Genomic DNA, 9,946 nt, shown 5'->3' with positions numbered 1-9,946 from the left:
GGGGTTCTTCTCTGCCTGTTGGGGCACAGCAGGACTGACTCCTGCAGAGCCCACAGCAGAATCCCTTGGTCCACACTGCACCCTCAGCCAGCAAACAGCAGAGCTCATGTAAGGGATTGGCAGGAAGGTGCTTCTGGAGTGACATAGCTGGAGAGGTGGGGATTCTGTGAGAAATGGAGCAAGTTTTCATCAAGGAAGGCAGTGCAAACCATTCACTGCCTTCTTCTCCTTCGGCAGACCCTCATTACCCAAAGATGAAGCAAATGTTCAACAGTAGCTCAGTAACTGAATTTCTCCTCCTGGCATTTTCAGACAGACGGGAGCTGCAGCTCCTGCACTTCTGGCTCTTCCTGGGCATCTACCTGGCTGCCCTCCTGGGCAACGGCCTCATCATCACCGCCATCGCCTGCGACCACCACCTCCACACCCCCATGTACTTCTTCCTCCTCAACCTCTCCCTGCTCGACCTGGGCTCCATCTCCACCACTCTCCCCAAAGCCATGGACAATTCCCTATGGGACACCAGGGACATCTCCTACTTGGGATGTGCTGCACAGCTCTTTTTATTTCTCTTCTTGATCTCAGCAGACTTTTATATTCTCACAATCATGGCCTACGACCGCTACGTTGCCATCTGTAAACCCCTGCACTACGGGACCCTTCTGGGCAGCAGAGCTTGTGTCCACATGGCAGCAGCTGCCTGGGGCACTGCGTTGCTCAATTCTCTCCTGCACACAGCCAACACATTTTCCCTACCACTCTGCGGAGGCAATGCTGTGGACCAGTTCTTCTGTGAAATCCCCCAGATCCTCAAGCTCTCCTGCTCAGGCTCCCACCTCAGGGAAGTTGGGCTCCTTGTGGTTAGTATCAGTTTAGCATTTGGGTGTTTTATTTTCATCGTGTTGTCCTATGTGCAGATACTCAGAGCTGTGCTGAGGATCCCCTCTGAGCAGGGACGGCACAAAGCCTTTTCCACGTGCCTCCCTCACCTGGTCATGGTCTCCCTGTTTATCATCACTGGCATGTTTGCCTACCTGAAGCCCCGCTCCATTTCCTCCCCATCCCTGGACCTGGTGGTGTCATTTCTGTACTCGGTGGTGCCTCCAGCAGTGAATCCCCTCATCTACAGCTTGAGGAACAAGGAGATCAAGGATGCAGTATGGAAACTGATGACTGGATGATTTTCAAAAGCAATAAACTGCTTATCACCTTCCACTAATGAATCATATTGTAACTGAGTACAGGACAATCCCATTTTCGGTTTGTTTTTTTTTTTTTTTTTTTTCTGTGGTTTTCATTGTTGGTTTCAGGTTTATTTACTTTATTTTACTTTACATGATATTGTCCATAAGGAAATGTCATTGTTTGTGCCATTTTTAAATATGCGTCTATCAACTTCTGTATGACCAAGAGACTGTGTAAATGAGGAGCCTTGCTCTCTGTGTTTAAAAACAATCATGAACCCTGCTGTGACTTTCCTGTGTTCCTTCTTTTGAGACCTACCCTGGAGGTACACGGGCAGTGGCTGTATGCAGAGATGGAGGGGAAAAGCATCCGGGCAGAGCAGCACTGCCAGGGAGCACCACTGCTTGGTCTCATTTATTCTCTTTCTTCCTCTGCCCTTGCACTGGTGAAATGCCTGAGTGCTCTGGCAGCTTGGTCCCAGTCCTGCTGGGTGGGAGCTCTGTGACCGCAGGCAGGGACAGGCAGTGGGCACTTCTGGGACAGAGCTGGCCTCCACAACAGCATTTCCATGAAGAAAGGTGATCTTCTCAGGGCACTGCCTGAAGGCGCAGGTCTTGTTCCAAAGCTGCTCTCAAGAACATGCCCAGAAATTTGGTCTGCAGATTAAAATACCATTGAACTGATTGACATATCCTGGGAAACTCCCTGAATGCAGCACTGGGAGGTGCTTCCCTGAACCTCAGTCCCTGTGTCCATTCCTCATACCTCGGGGCATCTCCCACGGGTGCAGAGCAGGACGAGCACCACAGGGCTGAGGTGCCTCCCAGCCTTCGGGGGGTGGCGGCAGGAGTTCAGAGAGACACTATGGCTCCTGCAGTGCACTGCCTCTGCGTGTGCAAGGGAAGGACTCGTGTCTCTGAACAGCCCTGTGTGTAAGTGTATTGAACTAAAAGAGAGCAGATTCAGACTAGATATAAGGAAGAAAGTTTTTACAATGAGATTGGTGAAACACTGGAACACATTGTCCAGAATGATGATAGATGCCCCATGCCTGGAATGATTCAAGGTCAGGTTGGACAGGGCTCTGATTAACCAGCTCTAGTTGAAGATGTCCCTGCTTATTGCAGGGGGATTGGACCAGGTGACCTCTAAAGGTCCCCTCGAACCCAAACCATTCTGTGATTCTGATTCTATGACCTCTGTCAAAGGAAATGTCTTCCCCCCAACATTTCCTGTCCCCCAGGCGTGCTCAATATCACACCCTCCTCAAACAATGTTTACGGCATTGGACACCATAGGCCTGCCCAAGGCCTCCCTGAGATAAAACAGAAGCACAAAGCATTCATCCCTGCAGATGGAACATTATTGTGCACCCTTGGTGCAGGCCTTGTCTTTCATGAGAGCTTTCCTCAGGTCCTCCCTGACCTCCCTGTTCCGCAGGCTGTAGATGAGGGGACTGGCCAGGGGCGTGAGGACAGTGGCAGAAGAGGGAGAGCACTTTCTTGAGCTGCCTCACCGGGGATGTTCTGGGCAGCAGGTAGACAGTGAGGAGGGTGCAGGAGAAAAGAGAGACGACAATGAGGGGAGAGGAGCGGGAGGAGAAGGTCTTCTGCTGCCCATGCTGGATGGGATCCTCAGGATGGCAGCAATGATGCACGCATGGGACACAAAAGCAAACAGAAAGGGGAAGACAACACTCAGGAAAGACAGGATGAAGGATGTGAGTGTGACCACACTGGTGCCACTTCAGGCAGTCTCCAGCAGAGAGGTCACAGAACAAGTGGTCAGTTGCCCTGGGGCCACAGAACTTCAGCTGGGATAAGAAGACTGGGACTGTTGCACGCACCAACACAACCAAGGTTCAACCACCAGCTGAAGGCAGACCTTCCAGGTCATGAAGCCTGCATAGAGCAGGGGCTGGCACTTGTCCAGGTACCAATCATAGACCATCACGGCCCACAGGTAACACTCGGTAGTTGCAAAGCAGCCAGAGCAGTGGAGCTGAGCCATACAGCTGTGAGCTGAAAAGGTCCCATCCCCATTCAGCAAGCTGGCCAGCAGCCGGGGCAGGATGGTGGAGCTGTAGCAGGTCTCCAAGGAGGGCAGATTGCCCCAGAAGAAGTAAGTGGGGGTGTGCAGATGCTGCTCTGACACCATCAAAACAATGATGAGGATGTGCCCAATCACAGACATGATGAGTGATAAGAGGAAGAGTGGAGTCTGAAGTGAGGGCACATTCCCCGTTCCACTCAGCAGGAACTTCGTGTGTGATGTCTGATTCTCCTCTTCCTGTTTTTCCATATAGCTTTGTTTCTCTTTCTTTCCCCACTTATCAGGAAGGAGGCCTGTGACAAAACACCTACATTTCTACACTAAGTGGAAGAAGAGATTTGATGGAAATACGGCTTAAAAATATGCAAAGAAACAAAAATTTCATACTCTTAGCATTGTTTATAGTATATTTTTGTCTCTCTTTAACCTAGAATAAGGTACCTAGGTTTTTCAGGACCAGACAAACCCACTTGTCCCAAGAGCACTCCCTCTGACCACAGGGCTGACTTGCCCCATGGAGCTGCCTCTTCCTCGTACTGGAATGCAAACATCATGTGCATTTGCTCACATTTTGACATCCTGCTTTCCTGTGCTCGGGGGATTCTCAACATGACCAGAATAGCTGTTTAGAACTGAGATCCTCTGTGCTCTTCCAAGGAAAACCAGAGCCATGATTTGAAATAAATTGTTTCTGTGAAAAGATCAAGGCAGATGTCCTTTCTCCAACTGGGAGAAGGCTGAGCGCAGCTCTGGGTGAGTGGTCTCAGCTCTCAGAAACGCTGCCCTTCTGAGGAGAGCATTCCTTCCCTGAGCAGGCCAATTTCTTGCATTGACAAGGAGAAGGCCAGGAGCTTCCAGGTCAGACCAAGGGACTGTTCAATGGGATCATGACAGAGGATGCTTGAGCCCACACTGTGTGTGAGACAGTAAAAGAAAAGGTGAGAAAAAGTCTATGCCCGGCACATGCCTGAGGGAGCATCCAGGGAAAGTGTCTGCCTGAGAAGCAGCCTCATGAGCTGTGCTCCCTGAAATACCTGTTGCTCTCATCATTGTCAAACCCACCTCCTGGATGTGATGGTTTGCTTCTGGAAGAAACCAGCCTTAGCAGAGGTGACAAGGATGAGTAAAGCCGCCAACCTTCCCCACTGGATGAGTCAGAGTCCATGTCAGAAAGCTGAGGGTCTGAGCTTGTGGAATGGTGAGGGAAGGAGACAAGAAGGAGAAACTGGGAAAGAAGAGAGACCTGTGGGAGGAGAAGGGCTCAGGTGATATTGACCCAGAGACCCTGCGCTGACTTTTCCCCCATGCCAGCTGAAGTGGGCAAGTGCCAGGTCTGGCTCCAACAGAGCCCAGCCCAGCTGGAACTCAGCACCACCAGCCCCTCCCCAGCATCTCTGCTGGAAGTTACTGGGTCTCAGGGTATCTGGGGAAGGAGGGAGCTGGGCTGGGGACATGTGCAGCACAAGACAGGGCTGAGACTCAGCTCTCACTCACACACTTTCCCTGCACAAACACCCACAGCAAAATCAGCAGTTCCCTGACTTGGGACATCCAGCACCCACCTGCAATGATCAGCATGAAGGGTTGACCTCTGTGCTGACGGTGCCTGGGAACAAAGACCTGGGGCCTCACTCTCTCCCTCTACCCCACCACATCTTCCCTTCCGTGATCTCTCTGCAAACCCTGACTCAGATCTAATGTCCTGCTCTGCCCTTGCTCTCTGCTCCCCACATCTCGAGATTAACATGCCAGCAGCAAAAAATGTCCCATGTTCTACACTGTGACCTGGAGCTTATAGCATCAACAATTCCTTCAGTGACCCAGGCACAGCTCAGCTCTCCCCAGGCACTGCAGGGAGGAAGCATTGCTTACCTGGTTCTCAAATCAGGCTGCAACTTCTGAACTGCTGGAATGTTTGGAATCTGTTGTGGCAAGGCCTGCCTTTCCTGACAACCCTGAGTACTTTGAACTCCAGGTGAGGCTTCTCTAAAAAGGAGACTTAGGCAAGGAAATCATCAGGATTCAGCAAAACTCCTGATGACGTGCGGAAACAGACTCCACAATCTGATAGATTGTAAAGTAGGTATGTTTATTCAGCGCTGGGCACACAGGGGATCACTCCTCCTAATGTGTGCTACCATGTGGCACCATTGCCTTAGATTTATAGAGCAAATGATTACATATTCATAATATTTCGCAATACGCCTATACATATGCATCACCTATCCCCGCTTCGTATTAAAATTAGCATTTCCATGATCTCCTCCCAGTTGAGTCTGCGCAGTGAGTTCCTTTGGTCCCGGGCAGGGGTCGTGAAGGACTGGGCGGTGGTCGTGGGAGGAAGTATCTCCTCTTCCTCAGTGCTGAACTTTTCACCCCGAATTCCTGCGCAGTCTCTGTCACCCCCCTGGACCCGCAGAGCAGGTTTGTGCCGTTTGTGGGGTAATCTTCACTTACTCAGGGGTGGAGGAGGCTTTTTACTTAAACAGGAGATAGTGGTCCATCAACACAAACATCTTCACTTACTCAGGGGTGGAGGAGGTTTTTTACTTAAACAGGAGATAGTGGTCGAGCAACACAAGCACCTCGTACAAGCTAGGCAAACCCTTATCTCGACTATTTCTCTCGTCATCCCCTTCTTGCTATTCCCATATTAACCCTTACATCCCCTGTTCCTATCTAGGCCCTGTATCAATCCCCCCTTTTCTTATCATACTAAGTAAATTCTTTTACTTCAACAATTTTCCCGAATAATATAAAGCCTCATGCATAGCAGTTATCCTTTTAAACATTCTCCAGACCCATAAATATAACATGATGGTTAGTACTAATAAAATTCCTAAACTACCTAGTAGGATCACAATGGGGTGTATCATAGTGTTAAGAATCCCTGTTGCAGAAGGCGACCAGCCGAAAAAAGTATCCCACCAGTTATGACTTGCATCTTGTTTTGCTCTTTGCAAAACCCTGTTTATTTCTTTTGTATCATGGTGAACAGTGACTAAAGTTTTCTCTCCGTTTTTTTTAATTTCTCTCAAGATCCCCAACAGATCTTGGTGTTTAATCAATTGCCTTACTAATGTAAGGTTCATTCCAATAGGTGTAGGTGATAACTCGAGATACCCTGTGATTTTAAATTTTATCAACTGGTGGGAAACCACTGGTGCCCAATATACTGATACAGGGCCTAGATAGGAACAGGGGATGTAAGGGTTAATGTGGGAATAGCAAGAAGGGGATGAGGAGGGAAATAGTCGAGATAAGAGTTTGCCTAGCTTGTACGAGGTGTTTGTGTTGCTCGACCACTATCTCCTGTTTAAGTAAAAAGCCTCCTCCACCCCTGAGTAAGTGAAGATGTTTGTGTTGATGGACCACTATCTCCTGTTTAAGTAAAAAGCCTCCTCCACCCCTGAGTAAGTGAAGATGTTTGTGTTGATGGACCACTATCTCCTGTTTAAGTAAAAAGCCTCCTCCACCCCTGAGTAAGCGAAGATTACCCCACAACGGCACAAACCTGCTCTGCGGGTCCAGGGGGGTGACAGAGACTGCGCAGGAATTCGGGGTGAAAAGTTCAGCACTGAGGAAGAGGAGATACTTCCTCCCACGACCACCACCCAGTCCTTCAGGACCCCTGCCCGGGACCAAAGGAACTCACTGCGCAGACTCAACTGGGAGGAGACCATGGAAATGCTAATTTTAATACGAAGCGGGGATAGGTGATGCATATGTATAGGCGTATTGTGAAATATTATGAATATGTAATCATTTGCTCTATAAATCTAAGGCAATGGTGCCACATGGTAGCACATATTTGGAGGAGTGATCCCCTGTGTGCCCAGCGCTGAATAAACATACCTACTTTACAATCTATCAGATTGTGGAGTCTGTTTTCCGCACGTCAATACAAAGTCACACCCAATGATCTTAACAAAGTTACAAATACAGAAATTAGAATGATTCCCAATGGGCAAAGTTACATTGTCATGATCTATCTCTACGAATACACAAGCAGTTCTTAAACATATACAGCCTTGACCAGTATATACAATCACCGTTTTTTACTATTATCTGGGTGAATTTCGAAGTGGCAAATACTTTGCTCAGTGTCAAGGCATACATCTTGGGCATCAATTGTATTACTTTCACAAATGAACCCCTGTTGTTCTTGGGTAATACAAGATTCCACATTTACAGTCTGCCATTTCTCATTCACCTTCCGAGCCCATGCTCTGTGTTCTGAAGGATAGAGCACTGTGTCCTCATGATTCAATCCTAATGCAATGATGGGGTGGATTACATAAACTGTGGCATTATGTATAGTGAGCACAAAGGCAGTAGCTATGTTAGTAGTGGGGTCATAAGTAAAATTCACCATAGTCCACCAAGATTGGAATCTCCTTTCAAAATTGGTGGCTTTGTCCCAAACAGCCTTTGTTTTCCTGCCCAGTAAGTAGAGCTATTAAATGCTCTGCATCTGAATTTTAATTTCTTGTCCCAATGTTCCTGCAATTGTGGTTCTCCTGGATAGGCATCCCATTCTTCTTTTGTGGGCACATTTGTCCCCTGCATAACTATAGTAGCCAACGTGTGGTTGCTCACATTTCTAGTCTTATTAGTATGCCCAATGTAAGCCTGGGACCATGGCCATTCACTGAACCTTCGACTATGCATTAGAGGAAAAATGATTATCAGACTTATCATGAGAAGCGTAATCTTCCCGGCCGAACTTGGGTAACTTTCCATGGGGATTTATGGGCTTTCTTTACTCGGGTGTGATGTATCCAGGCCGAGTATTCCCTAATCTTGATGGCTATAAACATCGTGAGCAGCACCTGGAATGGCCCTTCCCACTGTGGCTCCAAGGTTTTCTCTGTAAGAGACTTAACATACACATAGTCCCCAGGTTGTATATCATGTACAGGTCCATCCAGCCCTCTACCTCGAGTACCAATTACATGTTTTCTGATCTTATTGAGTTGCTTCCCTAACGCCACCATGTAGGAGCTCATAATTTCATCTCCAATTTGTGTGGATATTCCTTTTTGTACCCCGTATGGTTGTCCATATAAAATTTCAAAGGGGCTTAGCCCTTCCCTTGTCCTTGGCCTTGTCCGTATGCGTAAAAGAGCCAAGGGCAAGGACTGAGGCCATGTCAGGTTTGCTTCTTGCCCCAATTTCACAATTTGCTGTTTGATTAAGTGGTTCATCTTTTCCACTTGACCGCTTGACTGAGGGCGGTACGGGGTATGAAGCTGCCAATCTATACCCAAATGGTGGCTAATTTGTTGTACTACTTTTGAGACAAAGTGTGGTCCTCTATCTGAGGATATGATTGCCGGAACCCCAAATCGTGGTATTATTTCTTGTATCAGTACTTTAGTTACTTCCTGAGCTTTAGCTGTTCCAGTAGGGAATGCTTCTGGCCAGCCTGAAAAGGTATCAGTCAGTACCAACAAATATCGATACCCCCCTTTTCTTGGTAATTCCATAAAATCTACTTGCCATTGTTGCCCAGGCCCGTTGTCCTTCCCAATCTGACCCATTTCTAGTTTGGGGGCGTTTTTGGGATTAGTCCGGAGGCAGATGTCGCATTGTCGAGTCACCTGCCTTACCGTGGTATACAAATTTCTGGCTACAATCCCTTTTATCAAATGACTATACAAAGCTTCTGCTCCCCAGTGTCTCTTTCTATGCTCCTCTCGTGTGAAATGCCATAGTAAACGAGAGGGGATAATTAACTTCCCCTGTGGGGTATAAGCCCACCCTTCCTTGTTATATGTCCCTTCCAGATCTGCAATAAGTTTCTGATCCTCCCTGGTATATTCTGGTTTACTTTCCAGGGAAATTTGCCTATCGGGAATAAGTGCTCCTTCCGTCTTTATCTCTATTTTGGCAGCCCATTTTGCCTCCCTATCTGCCAGCTCGTTTCCTTTTTCCAATTCAGAGTTCACCTTTTGGTGTGCTTTAATATGCATAATCGCCACCTTCTCAGGAAGTTGAACAGCTTCTAATAGTTTAAAAATTTCCTCTGCATGTTTAATGTTTTTCCCTTGGGAGTTCAATAGTCCTCTTTCTTTCCAAATTGCTCCATGCGAGTGCACAACTCCGAAAGTGTATTTGGAGTCCGTGTATATGTTTATGATCTTACCCATGGCCAGTTCCAGGGCTCGAGTTAAAGCAATTATTTCTGCCTTTTGTGCAGAAGTATTTGCAGGCAGAGGTCCTGATTCTATTACCTTTTGACTGGTGGTAACGGCATACCCCGCATGTCGATTACCGTTCAGGATGTAACTGCTTCCGTCCGTGAACCAGTTCTCCTCATCCTTCATGGGGCTTTCCTTCAGGTCAGGGCGACTTGAGTATGTCGCCTCAATTGTTTCCAAGCAGTCATGGTGCACTGGTTCCCCCACGTTACCGCTGAGGAAAGAAGCTGGGTTGACAATATTAGTGACTATTATCTGTACATCATCTTGTTCTACTAGTGCAGCTTGGTATCTCAGAAATCTTTGTGGGGAGAGCCAATGCCCTCCCTTTGCTTCCAGGACTGCCGATACTGTATGGGACACATAGGCAGTCATTTTCTGGCCCAGAGTGAACTTCCGAGCTTCCTGTATGTTCAATATCAGGGCAGCCACCGCTCGCAGACACCCAGGCCACCCTTTTGCAGTCGCATCTAGTTGTTTAGAGAGGTAGGCGACAGCTCGTCGGT

General features: G+C 47.9%; 1 protein-coding gene across 1 annotated transcript; it reads left to right on the top strand.

Moving 5' to 3' along the window:
• The first annotated feature begins 263 nt into the window (after positions 1–263).
• On the top strand, positions 264–1,181 carry LOC116963588 (olfactory receptor 14A16-like). The gene has a single exon (XM_042797211.1). The coding sequence runs from the start codon at positions 264–266 to the stop codon at positions 1,179–1,181; it is 918 nt and encodes a 305-aa protein (XP_042653145.1).
• The last annotated feature ends 8,765 nt before the right edge of the window (positions 1,182–9,946 follow it).

The sequence above is a fragment of the Tyto alba genome, unplaced genomic scaffold, assembly GCF_018691265.1.
Source record: "Tyto alba isolate M040663 unplaced genomic scaffold, T.alba_DEE_v4.0 Super-Scaffold_24, whole genome shotgun sequence".
NCBI lineage: Eukaryota > Metazoa > Chordata > Aves > Strigiformes > Tytonidae > Tyto > Tyto alba.
Note: the sequence above shows the minus strand (reverse complement) of the source record. Positions and strands in the feature narration are given on the sequence as shown.